This window comes from Lonchura striata, chromosome Z, assembly GCF_050655825.1.
Source record: "Lonchura striata isolate lonStrDom1 chromosome Z, ASM5065582v1, whole genome shotgun sequence".
In the NCBI taxonomy this organism is placed as follows: domain Eukaryota; kingdom Metazoa; phylum Chordata; class Aves; order Passeriformes; family Estrildidae; genus Lonchura; species Lonchura striata.
The window spans coordinates 64,926,901-64,945,102 of NC_140740.1; the positions used below are offsets into that span (position 1 = coordinate 64,926,901).

The following is an 18,202-nucleotide window of genomic DNA, read 5'->3' on the forward strand; positions in this document are numbered from 1 at the left end:
TGCCTTTTCAATGGAATGCCTCCTCTACCTACAACAACTTCATACTCCAGAAGTTACTTACATGTCAAGAATATTTTAGGAAAGTGGTTGTTATAATTTTAGCTTCTGTTAATGCACTTAAGCAGCTGGAAGACAGAGAGAAGAGCCAACACTATGAGACCAGTCAGCTCTCTCTATAAGTCATCAGCAAGAGCTCTGGGAAGCATCAATGGTTCACAGATTTTAGAAACTTCTGTAGAAAAGATCTAAGTTCACAGCCACAGTGTATTATAATTTTTGGACTTGTCAGTGGATAGAAATGCCTTCATCAGCATATATAAGGACATAATTCTAGCCTAAATTTTCATCAGACTCCTGGATCAAAATTTCTTGAATTAGAATTCTAAAGTCTCTTATGATTTAAACATGGAGAAAAATCTTAATTTAAATAAATAATCCTTTATTTTTTCCTTTACAAAGAAGTATTAGAGTCGCTGTAAAGATTGATTATAAAGCAAAAGTTTTTATACACTCTTTCATTAATATACCATTGTATTTAACACAGTGATATTACTAGGTGTAGCACTTCAGAAGCATGAAGGAAATAAGGTAATTATCTCATCATAGCCTGCCTGGGAGACACATCAACTTGCCTTATTACCTCTCTTTCCATTAACCATGTTGCCTGCAGTCTGCAGGCCTACTTGCTCTGATCAGAGGAACAGATTTGCAGAATACGTGCTGTGCTTCATCCTGGGCCTGCAGACAGGCAATTTCCTCCAGACTGAGGGGGCTTCAGGAGAGAAGTTGTATATACAGGGGAGAGTAATTTCCCCTCTTCTCAGCTGCAGCCATACGGGTGGATTAAAGCTGCTTAGTCTTCCCCCTCTGCATCAATCCCTTTCACCTTTGCTTCACAAGCTGATTCTCACCTACAGAATCATCCTCTTGTAATTCATGCAGGGAAATGCATACCTATGGCTGCTTTAAAGTAGTTCCATTCTGGTAGCAAGGTTACCACAGTGCTATGGATAACCACGCAGATTAATTCAAGGAGTATTCATGCAGTTAATTTTTGTATCAAAAGTCACATAAATACTGGCCTTCAAGAGTGAGTTTTGTTTTTTCTTAACTGCTGAGTATTTATTTTTCATGGCTGATCAGATTTATCAATCTTCTACCATGCAGTTGCAGCAGCAGTGATGTTTTTACCTATGAATTACCACAAGAGTTCCACTCACAAAGTAATTTTCAAACATTTATATAGTATTTGTTTGTTATTTCCAGCAATAAAGACAATTGAACAAAGTTAGGGCAGCAGTATCTCATAAGCAATACTTGTAATGCTTTTGTAAAGAAATTCCAGTATATTTGTTTCTGCTTGCCACAAATTCAAAATCCTGATTACCAGTCAAACTGTTATTATGTCCTTATTGTTATTTCATGCTGGCCATCTTTGATTTTTAATGTGAACCTTTTCTGTGTATCCCAAATCTACTATTATTCATAACAATATATCTCTCTGTAGCCTGTTGTCTTATAAATCATACATATACCTATCAATAAATGCTCTAAGGTATATCTACCGCCTGGAGAGTGTTTTACATAGTCCAAAGTTACACATCAATGTATTTAAAATCTGCTGCAGTGTCACAGTGGAGCATATGCACTTGTGTACAGCTGGGAAAAAAGACAATATGTATACAGTACATCCTATAGACTTGACAGCCCCTATTTAAGTAAACCACAAGAATATAATAACAGCTATTTTCTGTTGTCAAGTGTGCAGATGTGACTCTCTGCAGAGACAGATCTGCTGTTTTTAGGGTCATGATTGTGGAAACTGCCCGAGGCCACGGACAAGCAGATTCTGCAAAACCTTTTCTGAGAGGAGAGATTGGAAAAGTCTCTTTAAAACTGACAAAACTCTAGGTAAAGTTAAGCTACTCCATAAACTGTTTACTTGAAGGACTTGAAGAGGCAGTCTGAAGTTCGCCCTTTAGTCTTACTGCTACTTTGTACCTCCTGGTCAATATGATTGTGGCAGGAAGATGTAAGTTCCTGCAGTCTAAGAAAGGCATGCTTGAGGAAGTGTGTTTCTCCAGACTGAAACGTAATAAAGTTTGGGGTCACTTAAAATTATGCCTACCTTGGGGGGCAGGGGTCCAGGCTACAGGACTTCAGCAGCTGGGGAGGACGACGGCTGCTAACACACAGTGTTTCGTCCGCAATCTCCCTAGTTTGTTTGTTCAGACAGGTCACCACAGCCTCCTGGACACCTGCACACAACAAATAATGGTCACAACCAGCTCTCCAGACCTGCAGGGGCAGACAAGGACAGGGGTGGGCCCAGCAGGACTAACAGGGCTGCAGCATGTGGTGACACCCAGCCCCAGCTGCACACTTGTCATTGCTTTCAGCCTCTGAAAGGTTTCTCAGTGCTGCAGTGAACAGTCCATGGATTCATTCCCTGCTCACCTACCTGGACAGAAAATTGTCCAGTGCTCTCATTTTTTCCTTTTTTGCATAAAGTGCAATGAAGCACTTTATTTTTCAGGCCAAGCAGGCTAAGGTATGAAGATGGCCATGGCTTTCACATGCTATATTTTTACCAACAGTATGACTTGCAAATGCAAAATAAAATGTAGTTGGACAATTCAGCTGTTCTCAGTTTAATCTTCTGCATCCGAGGTCCTGCACCCAAACTAAAGAGGCAAACCTGCAGAGTATATCTGAGAGCTGGGGAAGAACAGGCTAGAGAGAACTGGGAAAGAACAGCAGCTGTTGGGACTAAGAGAAACTGGAAGATTTGGTTATTAAGGTTTAACTCAGAAATTCCTTGTTACAGCCAAAATCCTTATGTAGTCTATGGCATACCAGTTACTTTTCCTATGACTATGGGCATCACAGACTTTTTGGATCACAAGGTTAGAAAGCTAGAACATGAGGGATTGCAACATTACATGCCACAAGGAAGACACATGACTGAGAAAGGATCTCTTTCCCCATGCATAAAAGGGGTCTGAGAGGGTCTGAGGATAATAATTGGCCTGAACTTCCTGAGAATCTAATCCACAGTGGTTCGAATACAATGAAAATATGCTTTCTACATTCATTCCTGAGATTTGAGTTAGGAAAAGATTAGCTAACTCCCAGCAATTACATTACAGTTTAAAAAACAACACTTTTCCAAAATATCTCAATTTTTTAAAAATGCTAATGTGAAGGGGAAAAAACCCAAACCAAACCAAGGTCTTGTAAAACCTTAAGGACCTCCAAAAACAGTGTCACAGAGTTAACAATATATTCTGGTGTTTCTAATGCCAGAGCACATGTCATTAGGCAAAAAATAATTTCATATCCTTCAAGAGGACCAAAGTGCTATATAGCTGATCATAGTCCCTGTATTCCTGACATTACTCACAAATTCATTCTCCCTAATCTCCGTATAGGCCGGGGCCCCCAGAAAAGAGGCTTGTTAACCATTTTTATGGCTGCTCTGTGTGTAAACCTATTAAGGTCATGACTATGACACAAGTGTGTCTCCCTTACCCCAGATACCAAAAAAATAAAGAAATTTGACAATTTTGGACATGGACATCAACATCAAAATTACCAAAGTCCCTGTAGTTAGCCAGTGCTGTTGGGGTTTTCCTTCTTTATAAGGTGGCCCCATATTTTCAATTTTGCTATTCAAGGCATCTCTCAAAAGACTTAAGAAAAATTGTAAAAAGAGTAGCCTAGAAAAAAGATAGAACAAATGGTAGTGATTTATATCTAGGAAAAGAAACTTACTAAACTTACATAAATGAGCAAAATGTTCACTCCCCTGTCATGTTCATTATTTTTCTAGCTCAATAATTTTTCTGTTAAGCATGTAATCATATCATGTACAGAAATCACAGGCATAGGGACTCTCCAGAATGGAATGCTCCTGGCTGAAGAACAGAGGTGGCTCTCTACCTGAGGGAAATGGCACTGTGTTCAAACTACTGGTCTCTATTTTGCATGGAACCTCTGTGCCGACCTGACATCAAGGCAAAACTGATGAAGCCAGGAAAGAAGGGCTGCTGATCCATAGGTATGGAAGCCATGGAAGTATTTTTCCAGACTGTGGAAAGAAACCACTGATTCCTGTCACATGCTGGTTGACATGTTTCTGTTTGCTAGGCATACAGTTCACTCACCTTCTGTATGTCCTTCTCAAATAAAATTTTGTAAACTGAGTTACTTCCACAGTCTCAGTTTTTCCTCTCTGAAGGGTGTCACCAAATGAGCTCTTGAACAATTATTATCAATTTAACAGTTTTCCATTGTTTGCTTCAATCCTAAATACTGAAAAGTGACCACTTTGAGGTCTTGAATTTAACCTTTACTCCATTTCTCATGCTGATTGTTTTATATTAGCTAATTCATACAGCTAAGTTCTGATACTGCTGTTCAGTTTACAGTATCCAACAAGCCCTAAGCCTCACAGTAAGTTTATTTCTCTTGCTTATTGCTCTCATCCAAGGAATCTCTGATTGCAATTCCAATAATTCTTGTCCATACTACAGGCATTCTGGTCTGTCTATTAATATTTCTTTTTATCTTTGACAGGTCCAGCAATCTTGCCTGACATCACAGATATCAAAGAAGAAGGTTCCTTGTAGGGAAATGCTGTGCTCCAGGACGGCTTAGATAAATGGAGACGAGAGATCTCTGAAGGCTGTTCTTGGGATGTCAGGTTTATTAGGGATAGTGAAAGGTCTTGCTTGGAGCTGCCAGATGCAGCACGTGGCAAGGCCTGAGGGGATGGGGAAGGGAGTGACAAGGGGTAGAGAGGATGCTCCAGGAGAGGGTGGAAGTTCTAAGAGGGGGGGAGATCCAAGAGGGCGTCTGGCCCCTCGGAGACCCCTTATCAGGGGGCTTCAAGGTGGGCTGGAACAAGGCTTGGGCCAATGGGGTCACAGGCACTTGATGTTTCAGGGGAGGGTTACAGGTGTGGGATGAACCATACATTTTGGGGGTTGAGATAGAACAGTCCCTTTGACTTTTGGACCTATCTGTAGCTAAGGGCATTGTCCAGCCAGCAGGGGGGATTGTTTTCATCCTGGCTGTACTATTGTGAATCTTCTGCCAGGCAATTATATTTATCCATCCTTTCCAACAGTTCCTGTCTGAATACGATTGCTAGAAGTTTCATTTACAGTTGTCGTGGTTTGACACGGAAAGAGAATTTTTTCCAGAAGGAAGAGGTCAATTTAGATATTGACCAATTGAAAGTAGACATGCCTCTGAGAACACAGAGGGGTTGAAAGCAGAATTCCCAGGGGAACTCGCTCTCTTTGGTTCCGGTCAGCGTGCAGTGCAGACCTTCCCCTGCCCAGCCACGAGCTGGGTGGGGGAGGGGAAGCCCCCATGGCCTGAAAGGTAGGCCCCAAGGGTGGTGGAAGGACTGGAACCGGGCTGGCCCCTGCAGATGGAAGGGTGGAAGAAATCTGGGATGTCTCCATTTCCACCCCTCCCCGCCCCACCCCGGTTTCTCTCCCGAGGGGGAGAGAGAAAGAGGCGGCGGCGGTCCTGTCCTGTCAGCAATTCCACCGCGAGGAAGGAGGAGCGGGGGGAGCTGCTGCAAGGTGCCCAGTTGTGTGGGAGTTGCTGGATGTCCGGGCATCGAGCCATCCTGGAAGTTCGGACTTTTAACCCTTTCTTGAGAAATGAAAGCTTTGTGAATTTTCCTTTCCCCTCCTCGGTTTGAAAGAGAGGAAGAGGGACACCTTGGATCCTGGGATGGGATGTTGGAAGGAGGAATTCTGGATGGGAGGGGGACAAGGAGTGGCTTTTGGCTGGACTTTTCCGTGTTAGCCACAACCTGAACCAATCTTCTCCTTCAAGAGGGACTGTGTTTTGGGAGGATGCAAGTGAGTCAAGAGACCTGCTTCAGCTGGGAAAAAGACAAAAGTGGAGTGAACAGAGAAAAGGTTGGGGGGTTTGTGGTGGTGCCCCCTTGCCCTGGAAAGGAAAGAGAAGAGAAGAAGATCTCTGTTCTTGAGCCCTCGGCCCCAGGGGAAAATGGGGGGGGGACTGTGGTCCCAAACAATGAAAAACTGAACTGTTGTTTTCTCCCCTCTTGGCAGGGCATCCTTGAAAGGAAAAATCCTAAAGGCAGTGACCATCCATGCATTGTGGTGAGAGCACTGTGCATGGAAAGGAGAAGGGTCACCATGGCAAACTTTTTCTCCGGGCGGTGCCATGTGTGACATGGAAACACAGGATGTGGAGCTGTGTTTCTTGGGGGGCACATCTGTGGCACAGGAGAGACTCTGTTCCCTCGATGGACTGAGTATCGATTGTCTGGAGGGTAGAAACCTGATTGGGGTCCAGATTGTGTCTCACTGTGGTTTGTTGGAGTTGGGTGGTGGGGGGAGGAATGTTTTGCAAGGTTTTCATTTGATCTTTTTGTGTTTTTTTTTTTTTCCCTTCTTTAGTTTTCTCTTTTCTTTAGTTTTCTCTTTTCTTTAGTAGTAGTAGTTTAATAAAGTTTTTTTTCTGTTATTAAGCTTGGGCCTGCTTTGCTCTATTCTAGATTCCACTTCACAGCATTCAAGGGAGGGATCACATTTTTATGGGGGCACTGGCATTGTGCCAGTGTCAAACAATGACACAGTTTTTGGCTTTAATAGCTTGTGCCAGAAAACAAAAACCCAACCCAAACTAAACAAAAAACCCCCCGAAACAAACAAAAAAAAAAAAAAAAAAAAAAAAAAAAAAGAGAGAGAAAAAAAATCTGGCTTGCTCCAGCAGTAAAAAATGTGATCATTTTCACTTTCTTTACCTTCTTCTTGAATCCCACACTAGATCTTCATTATGCTGTGTCTCAGCATAATGACAACTATCCCTCTATTTTCAATGTGGCAAATGGTTATAAGCTTTAAATTAGGATGGATCATTGAACATTTAGAGAATATAAAAACTTTTGATCATCAATCAGAAGTTCCACAGCAAAGAGATAATTAAAAAAGGTATATAAATTTCAGGAAGTTTATTTTTCAAGTAATTGAATTCAAAACATTATTTACTGCACAATATTATTAGAACAAAAGCTGCCTGCTTTAAAATTGCTTTCCTTGTGAAAAAATAGAAATCAGTTCTTAATAGGAAATCACAGTATAAAAATGTGTAATGATGGGATGTGAATCTAGGCAGTCTAAGTTCACTTTCAAAACACCATCAAATGAGAATTTCTATGTTTATATCTACCAGGATAGAATAATTGTTACATGATATTTGATGACAGCTCTGGGAAATGAAGCCATCAGCAGCAGACTATATGACTGACTAATTCATTCTGGTCACTGCTTCTGGGAGGTGAAAGGTTACTTCTGCATCTATCCAGTTTCTTCTCCCAGCACTCTAAAACCAATAAAATTAGTTTTACCAGTCTTTGCACCTATAGCTACAAAAATATCCGACTTAGCATCTGCTAATCTGGAAAGTTTGGAGTTTTGTCAGACAACAAGAAATCTTATCTAAAACTTTTTGTTGGCAATTGAAAAAGATCAACTTCTAAAGAAAAATGTCTCCTACAAATCAGTCTTTGTGACTTATATTTGAAAAATACAAGCATGAGCCCTATATTCTAAAAAATTCATTTCATGAGGATATTTCTTGGAAATGTTTAGGTTTTGGTAGTCACAGTAAAAGTGTGATGAATTGTTACTGCACACTAGTAACATCAACATATGACATACTCTCATAATATCAGTGTTTGTCACTACTTAGTGTATCTTTTTTTTTTTTTTTTTTTTGTGGAGGAAATAAAGCAAAAGTTTCAGTGGTCTGACAGCTGTGAACTGCTCTGAACATTCACTACCATCAGCAAGCTGAAAGCAAGTACAGAAAACCTTTGCATTATTTTCTACTAATTGTGGTTTTCAAGACCGTAACCTGTGAATCTGTACATATTATTAACTCATAAATTGTGGAGTTGTTTTCAGTTCTACAGTGTATATTTTGCATTTTTCTATAGTAATCCTTTCTTAACTCACCTGAAAGTTGTAAAGTAAAAAGACAAGATCTGGAAAAATCTAGATTTAATTAAAAAATACTGGACTGGACATGTTTCTCAGAATTAGTTAGATAAAATGATGGGGAATAAAGGATATCAGAAATGTGTGTTAATGGTCTATAGTATGTGCAACCTGAGAAACTTGTTAACTTTGAGAAACTACAACTGCCAAGCCTGCTTGTGCAAGACAACCACATAATTAATGCCATTTTGCTGTAAGTTTTCTTTTGCACTGGGATTGGAGCTGATGTCCCTTGTTGAAAAGAGAAAAGGAACAGCTGAGCCCTTAAAACATCCATTATTTACTTCATCTGCTCTGGGCGGACAATTACTTCCACATGCTTTTGCTTGCACAGAGCAAACTAAGAGATAAGAACTAAAAATGATATGTGGTTGCTAGCTTGTGCCACCAGACCCCTTTAATATTTAGCTAATTTTGGTGATCACCTTTGGGTGATCAGTTGATAAAGGAAACAGAATATATGATAAACCAAGCACTCTTAGTGACAATCTGAGCACAGATCTGGAAGTCCTAGGCTGAAATATATTGTGCACATGGGATTTTTAAAATTTCTTATCTATGCCTTTTCAAATATGTTTGGACACAACAATGTTACAGTTTTTTTCCTTCCTAAATGATTCCATGTTTCTAACTAGGCATAGCAAAGCAGCATGTCCATGGCTATTAAGTGCCAAGCACACACTTGGAGGAAAGCAAATCCAGCGCAGAAACATTTTGCCCTTACCTCCTCCACAGGACTCTGAGCACTCTGTAAAACCTTCATATTCCCAGTCATAGAGCTCATCCAACTCCTGCAAGCTTCCAGACAAAAGATGAGTCTCCTCTAGGGTGTGTTCAGTTGCCTCCCCACTGCAAGGACCGCTGTAGCAGGCTCTCTGAGACACAGGTTTGGGACCTTCACATTCATCGATGGGCAGATCAGCCACGGACTGGGAGAAAGACAGGAGCACTTGGCACTTCACCAGCCGCATCTGGCTGCCCACTCCACAGGTGACACTGCAGGTGGACCAAGCCTCGGGAATAAACCTGTGAGACGAAGAGAGCAAGCGAGTTATCTTGAGAAATTGCCAGGGAACCAAAAGCAGGGTAACCCTACCCACGCCAAATTTTATTGAATGAAAAACAAGTACTTCATTTCATCATACATTTATTAAAAACTATACAGGTGGTTGTATTGGCAACTCAGTGGCAGGTCTCCTCATATCCAAGAAATAGGACAAACCCTTGTAACATCCACCTTGATCCTTAAACACCTCAGTGCAAGGCATCCAGCAATCTTCCAATGCTCCCAATGTACATGATGATCCCACTAGCAACCTTTTTCAAGTATTCAACCTGGATAATCTTTGATTTAGTTGTTAATTTTTTTCACTTGTAAGTATTGAGCGGGCTGCTATTATTAGGTAATTGCAGGACTACATGGAAAATAATTTAATTATTTTTTCTTGAGTTACAGCAACTGTTTTCAAGTCTTAATTTGAAGCTAGAAAAAGGTGAAGAGATTTTTTTTTTAATTATTTTTATTTTAAATTTAAATGAAATAAAATTTTTAAAATTTAAAATAAATTTTAAAATAATTATTTCCACAGGACATTTACCTTTCTCTCATTAAAATAATACCCAGCCCTTTTTAATTTCTGTTGTGGAGTTGTTTATCTGTTGCACTTGTCTTACTGATCAGTAACCCTTATATGCTCCAAACTTTTCCTTCTGGAAGTCCATGAATATTTGATGAAAAGCACTTTGCACTTGTCATTACAACAAAACAGGCTAAAATCCATCTCTCATTATTTTCCTCAGAAATGGAATAATTTCTCAGTTTCTCTATGTTGTCACTGCTTTTTCAATGTCAATGCTATGAACTAGACTAGCATTTCACTCAAAAGTTATCAAGCCTAAGATTCACATTCAACCCGTTACTACATCATATTGTTGCAGTAATATAACATAACTTGTTTTGATGAGCTCATGTTGAACTAAGCTGGCTCCTAAATCTATCCAGAAACAATAGTTTCAGGGCACTCTGTAACCTGCAATACCTGTGCTTTGATACCTGATGTCAGTGGTATTGCAGCACTGAAGTTATGAATACAGGGTAATCTAGATAGTTTTATCAGACTGTCTTGCCTTCTACATTGAACATTCTTCCAGACTTTCTGCCACAGGCAAGTTCTAAGGCAAGGGCTGTAGTTGGATCTGGCACTGATCCTTGCTGAAGCTCACAAGAAAAATCCCTGTTGATAACACTCCCTCGTTAGCAGTAAGTGTTTGGAATCTGTCCACTTCTGCAAACTTCTGTCTACTTCTCAGCTTTTGGGATGGATTTTTCATGGAAGCCTGGCTGTCATGAAGTATTCTTCTTCCTTTGGTCTTTATTTTGATAGGCCACACCAGAGTTGGACAGCTTTGCCCAGGGCTGAAGGCAATACACCTGTCTTTCTGCTATGGTCTGGCACTAGCAAACTCATTTATTACCGTGGGAATCCCGTGAACAGTTTTGATAGGAAGAAAAGGGATATTTAGTTTTGGGATGAGCATATTTGAAACTATTTTTTAAACTCTTCTCCCTTTCATCCTCTGCCTCTCTCTAGTTGACAAAAGGACTTTTTCTCCATGCTGAAGTGTTTTCCCAGGATGTATATATAAAGATCCCTGACTGGAACATCACAATCGTTTGGAGAAGGGAATGTGCATCTCTTCACCCACTTTTTGTGGGTCTTTATAAAATCTTGTTATAAATCTGACATCTGCTACTAGCACTATACATGGAAAATAACAGAAAGGAAAGAAAGTAATTGCAGATGTTATTGTAAAACTTGAAAATATTTATCATGCTGCTACAAAGACAGGAGCAAAACTTTTGGGAAAGTAACGATGCAAACTGGTTCCATTTTCCTACTTGTAAGGCATTTTAACTGAAAAGATCAGTCTTGTTTCCAAGATGACAGCTTTTATTTTGAGAGTGTTATACACTTTAGCAGTACAGGTGGGCCTCTCTAAGACTGTAACTGCTCTAATTCTACTCTGATGAGGAAAATCTCTCAGAGATTAAGCAGCTCACATCAGCCACTGTGACTTAGATATTTTGACTAGTTGAAATACAGCTTCTTAACCTGACAAACTGAAAGGTAGAAACCCTAACCAGATTATGGGAAAAAAAGGTCGTGGTCTTCATCAGAAACTGTTTTTTTGCTGTTTTTCTTATATTTTTGAACATTATAAATTGTTCTGTAACTTTGCTTTCTTGAAGAACTAGTGTACTCCAAACCAAAAGGGAGGATATTCTTCAAGGTATTAAATTTTTTCATTTAGAAAAACAGAGATACTTCAAATACTTGGAAGATTTACACATAATGTGTGTCATACATACAAACATGGGAAAAAAGGGAGAAGACACACACAAAAAAAGTAAGAATATTACTGAAGGAAACTGAATACTTTTTGAAATGAGGCTTGATCTATAAATGCCAGGTATTATATTATTTTACCTGAGTCAGCAACTCATAATGAAAAATAATAGAATACCTGTAGGAAATGGTATGTTTTAAGGAATCTAGATCCAATTTCTAAGTTTTTAGTACTAACTTTGGAAATGTAATTTAATTCTAATATAACTGTTATCTGGTAAAGAGAAAATTGGCCAAATCAAAAGAGTTAAAAGCAGAAAAAAGAGGGGAAACGCATAAAAACAAGGAAATCTCCATATAGTAATGGTCATTACATTTATGTAATGTAAATGTATAGCATAAATATACAATGTTTCTGAGTTTTCTATCATCCTAACATCAGAAAATTATAAAGGTTTTCAAATATCTTTGTGTTGTCATTAATGACAAATGTTGCCAAATTGTGAGCACAGACCCCAAAAACTATATTAATAAAAAAGGGACAGTTCATGCATTTGAAGTTATTTTTCCTGCCTATACCTCATCTTCTACTGTTCAGCATTAGGCATTTCTGTATGTTAACCTCTGAGCTACTTGGAAAATGTAAGTAGCAGATAGATGTACTGAAAAATATTTTTTTAGAAAGTGGGAAATGATTGAGATGTTTCAGTTGTCATTCCACACTGTTTAATTAAATCCCACTGTAATAATTATCCCTCTAATAACAACTCAAATAAACAAGACAAAGGCGGTAACTCATTTCTTCAACTAAGGACTGATGTATATTCCCCTCCCTATAGGAAAGTATACGTAACTGGAGAAGTCAGAAGAGAAATGAGAAGACAATGTCAATGCTCAACAGTGAGAGACCTTTCACAGCAGGTCACAGTGGGTTCAGGGTGAGACCCATGGAGAGCTCTGCTGAGTGCTCCAGAGATTTTCAAACTCTTGACATATGTAGCAGCAGCCTCTTCTGTCTAGGACATGGTTTCCTGCAATATGTGTTATGAAGAAAAACAAGCATATACATACTTGTATGCTTGGAGTGATGGAGAAAAATAGCTAATTTTCCTCACTGCTACATAATTACATATTGTCCTTAATTTTTATTGCTTAATGCTTTTTTGTTTGTTGCTTTTTCCTTCTTGCTTTGTTTGTTTCTTTGTTTTAAAACACCACTGGTTAAATCCATGGCTTAGATAAAGTCTGAGGTTTTGAGACATGCATGTACCAGTTGGACTGAGTGTTCTAAGGCAGAGAAACCCATCAATCAAGGTCTCTAAACTTAGATACTACTGGTGAAATGAAATGTTCAAGGGCTTGTTTGAAGTCTTGGGAATTTTCTGTGATAGATCCAGAACTGAGCACAGATTTCCAGACTCTTTGTCTTGAGCTGAAATGCAAATCCATCCTTTTTCTTCAGAAAACAACAACTTCACAGGTTTTAAGGCATGGGTAGCACCACAGGATGTTCACATAACAGCATGGGATCGCTGCTGGTGTCATTGTTCAGAGACATGAAACAGTGGTCTTTACCACTTATCAATAAAATTTCCATCTGTAAGAGTATTAACACTGGAGGCAGCTGCACAGGTTCAGTTCCAACCAGAGTGATTATATTCTATCCCTCTATAGTTTCTTTTAAGTCTGAATATGATTTTTCCTCCAGGTTTGTACCTGTATTTGATGCTGTTGGTGCTTTTCATTCACTGCTGCCTTTCTCCACAGGGAATGGTAACTGTTTCTATTTTGTATTGTTGTGGCACAAAAATCTTAAGTAGTTGGGACTGTGTGTAGTGGGTCCTCGAATGAGTAGGTAGCAATCATTATCTAATGTGTGCCAGCTGCATTGCTGACCTTCCCTTTGACCAACCACGTGTATCAGATCTTAATATGAAGATTCTTCCTTTTCACTATGTGAACCTAAAGGGGACAAGCAATGGCTCAGTAGATAAAGATATATGTCTTCGCTATAATTTTTTTGGCAATCCAACAATCACAACATGCTTTATTTTTAAAGTACAGGCATAACAGGAAATTTTAAACTTACTTACTAACCTGTGAATCAGGTATAAAGACTATGATGGAAACTGTTCAACAAAGAAAATCAAATTAAAGTAGTTTATGTGTTTTTAGAAATATAAATACCTACTGAAAAGTAAGAAAGAGATTTTGGGTGCCTCTGCCACATTGATCTTTCTGTCCATATCCAATTCCCTGAGGGCTTTGTTGCCCCTGCTAATGCATTTCAGGAATTTCCCTTTGTTTTTTAGTGAACTGGCCCCATCACCATGATAGTACCATCTGGCATCCAAATATTATTTTTTGCCTGTTCCCCCATCAATCTGCCATTCCCCCACCACACCCTGGCCTTTTTTTTTTTTTTTAATCTCTTATAGCTAGCACCAGGGTTGTTTATGGCAGTATGTTAAAAGCTGGACATGGTGTTAACATACAAAAGTATTTTTCAAAAGTTAGAAATCTTTTAAGAAACCCTCCACTACTCATAAACTTAATGTCATTACATATAGCAAATCCCATACTTTTTTAATCATGACTGCTATTCTTTCTGACTCTGGCTGTCACACTGTGCTGGTGTAATGAATTCTAGAGAAAGAGGTCAGACAGAAAGATAAGGTGGCTCCTTCCTCAGATAACATTTCTAATGCCTAGTGAATGGCCACTTCAGGGATGGACAGCAATAGGACAACAACATGCACCTCAATACAGAACAGCAAGGTCTTCTCACCTTAAACATTTATCCTGGCAAAGATTATAATACTTTGTTACCAACATGGAATATTTCATAGTAGTTCTGTCAGCAATTAATTTTTAATTGATCCCATTTAGGGGTGCAGTTAGTTAGACAACCCAAACATGACTATTTCCCCTAGACTTGAAGTGGCTGAATTGGTTGTGATTAATTCTTTGAGCAGCGGAACCAATAAAGAAATATTTAACATGGATTTACATTTGAAGGTTGAGTGCCCAAGTGGATTCTTTGCTATCTTTTAAGGACTGAACTCCTTTAAAATCCTTTCTTTCAACTGGGGAATTTCCACTCAGTCATTTATTTCAGTGACATGTGTGGAAAACACTTCCAATGAATTTCCTGAAGAATATCCACCAAGTTTGCAGAGGAGTAAAATTCTCTGTGATAATTTTATACCTCTGTCAGAATTGGTTAGTAGTAATAAATTCAGACATTACTGAGAGGAGAGGAAGGCAACTTACAGATAGACATATACAGACAAAATTCAACTGTAAGACTTGCTTGCATTAGAAATTCCTGAAGATATAAACAACGGAAGGCATTATACACAGATGGAATAAAATTGTGTCATCTGGTGCTCTGGCGACACATATCAGAGAATGATCACAAATTACAGGTGAAAGGATAGTATGGAGACATATTGTAAGTTTATAAATCATAGTGTGTAATTTCATAACAAAAATAATATTCAATAAAAAGTTACAAAAATCAGAAGACAGCAATATAGAGATTCACAAATGTGAGAATTCAATTAATAGAAGAAATATCCTGAAAATTTTGGGGTTTAGCTTTTAAACTTCTAATCAAATATAAACTTTGGGAAAGACAATAGAATTGCTTATAGCTGAGGTATGTTTTCTTTGCCCAAAGAAGGATGAGGGAGAAAGGGTCACAGTGGAAAGGGAAGAGTGGTTTAGAGGTTACAAAGAATGGCCCTGCCTGTAGAGGAGAATGGGGGAAGTCCGGGACTTGGTGGCATAAGAAAGCTTGGCAAGAGCCTCAGATGAAGTGGGGAAAAATAATGAATCCTTGCTGATGTCTGCTCAAGTGGAACAATGGAATTGGTAATTACTGCACCAACATGGGCTGAATAGGAAAGTTATGTAAGTATAGCTTGTCTGAAAAAACTTCCATTGCTACAACTTAAAGTAAACATAGTTAGGAACAAAATGCAGCCTCCTAAGCACCTGGCTTAACATGCCACTGGAGGCCTTCTGTTGTTCCTGCTGCCTTACAGCTACTCACATTTGGTTAGTACACATTCAGCAAAATAGCTGAACGCATCACACACAATCTTAAATCAGCTACTGCTTTATCCAAAACTAAAAAGCTCTTAACTGCTACAATCCTCAAAGTATCATGTATCCACACTCCAGACTGATAGTTCATCAGGCAAAATATGTGGCTGGTAGCCTGACATCTGCAAGGGTGGTGGGCCATGGAGTATTACACTGTGTCTCTGCCCAGCTGCAGAAGCACTGGCCAAAGGTCCATTATCAGGGAATACACCTTGCTCCTAGTGTGTTTGATATCCCTACACAGCTGAATTAAGTGATGCTATAAAGCTGGCCCCGAAGTTGATTGTTCCTTGTATTTTAGTGAGTTCTAAATGTTTTATCTCCTTTTTTATATTGTTACACACAGTTTTTCAATCTAATAATCGTGACCTAAAATGAGCAACTCTTTAAAGTCAGATGTTAATAAAAAACAATATTAACAATGAGGCACCAAAATAATTTTTAGGTGGGAGTTCACTGCTCAAGATTCCTGAAAGAGATTAGATACTCTGGAACAATATGTAGATCGATGTTACAGTTTACAAAGGGGGATTGCATGGATAGTTATTCCAACACAATTTTTTTAAGTTTTTATTTGGTTTTCCTGCCTCATGCCTTATCACCAAAAATCATTCTAAACTAAACTCAAGGCATCTCTGAGCTTTGGGAAAGTTTGTGTGAAAACCCTGACTTCATGCCCTTTATTCTTCCTGTTAGTTAACAGATATAAAAATCTGTACTTGATTTACAGTGCTTGATCTGTACTATTAGAAATATTCCTAGAGGTCTGCCTTGCACGGAGAAATCAAGTGTAGGAAATGTCACCCCATGGCAGACTGAATTTAGTCTGGAATATGGCCCACTGTCCAGAATGGGAATAACAGTATCTCACTGGCACCATTGGAGCCTTGCAGTAGATGTGGCAGTCTTTGCAGAAAATGGCCTTCAATGCAGCAGAGCAGTGAGATAAGGTATGGAGGTGTCATAACTGCACTTGAAAACAATTTGAAGTTCTTAAATTCCTTTCCCTTTAGATCTCTCAAGGACTGTTTTAGTATCACAATAATATACCTGTAAGTTTTTCCACAACATTTTATTAAAATATGCATCATGACAAGCAACAGTTTATGCCTGTTCTCTGCAAATCCCTTCGTGTTAATTCTTAAATCTACATATGTGTATACATACACACACACACAGACACACAAACAGTGAGACATACATATCTATACCTATTCCTTTTCTACAGTGCAATCAACCTTGTTCACAAAACTGATCAAAAAATTTCTTAGTGTAACAAATTATTCTGAATATGAACACATAATAGCATATCAGTATTGCTCCTATTTTATGTATGCTTCTAAGGCTTACTTATAGGTTGATAAATGCACATTTAGCTAAGTAATTTAGTATAGTCATGGGAAAAATCACAAGAAAATGCACTTTACAAAAAAAAATTAGTATATCCACAAAAATCAAATTTTCTAGGCTTTCACTCTGAATTAATCAAGCTATAAAGTCTATGAAGCTCTGGGAGCAGTTAAAGATCTCATGATACTATATGTGGTAGCTGCTACAAATATATATAAACACATATTTAATGTACATTTGTCTGTGTATATGTGTGTATAAATGCTTCTATATACATATATTTGTCTATATGTGTATATATATACATATGGCAGCTGGATATTTTTTCTTGTTTTGGAGGACTTATTATGGAGGACTTGTTTTGGAGGACTTATTATACGTCTCCAGCTCTCTGGTAATGCTCCTGTTTCTAATTACTTCAATTCAGATTAATCATGCCAAAACTGCAATTATATTGCATAAAAATGTTTTTTTTAATCTAATATATAGTGGCAGTTGTAATAAAAAATTCCTTGTGCTCAGACACAGGGAACTGGATATTGATGGGCGCTGTGCACAGAAGTTGCAATTATAGCATGGATTTATCACAGTTTCAGACAAAAACATCTAAAACACAGTAAGTACTTATAATAAAGCATAAGAATACTTATAATTTCTCAGTCTCATTGTTCTAGGCTTATGTGGTATGCATCACAGGATTCTAGTTTATTTTCTGGTAAAATTTATACTTTTTTTTGCTGTTATTATGCTTTTCCTTGGGGAAAAAGGCAACAGGGAGTCATCACTGGCTGCTTTGTTTTAATTCTTGCTTCACAGACGTATTGAAAAAATAAATAAAGCTGCCAAGCTGTGAAGACATAGTAGTAATAAAGAACATATAAATACATAGATGGATACACTTTTATTATAATACTCTTGTAATGATCTCACATAAAATGTGTATGTTTGCTTAAATTAAATCTGCATTTACCCTCTTGACATCTGTCTCTTTGCACCTAGGAATGATACAGCCTTAAGAGCATGGATTTCCATGGGGTTGGGTTCATCCTTTACACTCTAGCAGAAGCCAATGACACTAATATTTTTTCACATTAGCACAAGAGATTGTGCTAGTTCTGTGCAAGTCCCAGGTTCCCACATGGAAACACAGAATTGCAGAGGGCCTTGGATTGGAAAGGTCCTTAGACATCCTCTAGTTCTCCTCGTGTTTTGGCCAGGGACAAATTCCACATAGACCAGGTTGCTCAGAGCCCCATCCAATCTGGCCTTGAACACCTCCAGTGAGGGAACAACCACAGCTTCTCAGGATCACATAACAAAAACCTGCTGTAAGCAAATTTTTGA

The 18,202-nt window shown here is 38.6% G+C and overlaps 1 protein-coding gene across 5 annotated transcripts in view; it reads right to left on the reverse strand.

Moving 5' to 3' along the window:
- ADAMTSL1 (ADAMTS like 1) overlaps window positions 1-18,202 on the reverse strand; it is a 389,105-nt gene that overhangs the window by 62,929 nt on the left and 307,974 nt on the right. For all 5 annotated transcript variants that reach the window (XM_085567914.1, XM_085567913.1, XM_085567916.1 and 2 more), the window contains 2 exons: window positions 8,776-9,077; window positions 2,129-2,258 (listed from right to left, as the gene is read on the reverse strand). In XM_085567914.1, the coding sequence (XP_085424040.1) occupies window positions 2,129-2,258; window positions 8,776-9,077 (432 nt within the window). The remainder of the gene's footprint in view (window positions 1-2,128; window positions 2,259-8,775; window positions 9,078-18,202) is intronic.